Consider the following 288-nt stretch of genomic DNA (forward strand, 5'->3'; position numbering starts at 1 on the left):
GTCGGGGATTTCAAGGAGACGTGTGGGTACATGAAGACGTACGGGCCCGTTGGCTTGCTGGGGGTCTGGGGAGGAGTACAGGGGGTGACAGCTGGTGTCCCAGCACCCTTCTGAGCTGGCCGGGCGTACTGATCCGTGCCTTCGGGCAGGTTCCTCTCCTTGAGAGGGCTGCCCCCGCCTCCATTGGCACAGCCGTTCAGCCCCTCGGGGGAGACAAGCTTCCCGTAGGGCTCGGGACTCTGCTGTCTCGGCAGGCCGGGCCGGGCCTCCCTTCCGCGGGGGGGGACC

General features: G+C 67.7%; 1 protein-coding gene across 1 annotated transcript in view; it reads right to left on the reverse strand.

The window, feature by feature from the left end:
* Nucleotides 1-42: 42 nt before the first annotated feature.
* The window catches only part of CASKIN2 (CASK interacting protein 2), a gene marked incomplete at both ends in the record, with an annotated part of 5,951 nt that continues 5,705 nt past the window's right edge, over nt 43-288 (reverse strand). The window contains one exon of the mRNA XM_009865998.1: nt 43-270. Within this exon, the coding sequence (XP_009864300.1) occupies nt 43-270 (228 nt within the window). The remainder of the gene's footprint in view (nt 271-288) is intronic.

Source organism: Apaloderma vittatum, unplaced genomic scaffold, assembly GCF_000703405.1.
Source record: "Apaloderma vittatum isolate BGI_N311 unplaced genomic scaffold, ASM70340v1 scaffold33293, whole genome shotgun sequence".
Taxonomy (NCBI): Eukaryota; Metazoa; Chordata; class Aves; order Trogoniformes; family Trogonidae; genus Apaloderma; species Apaloderma vittatum.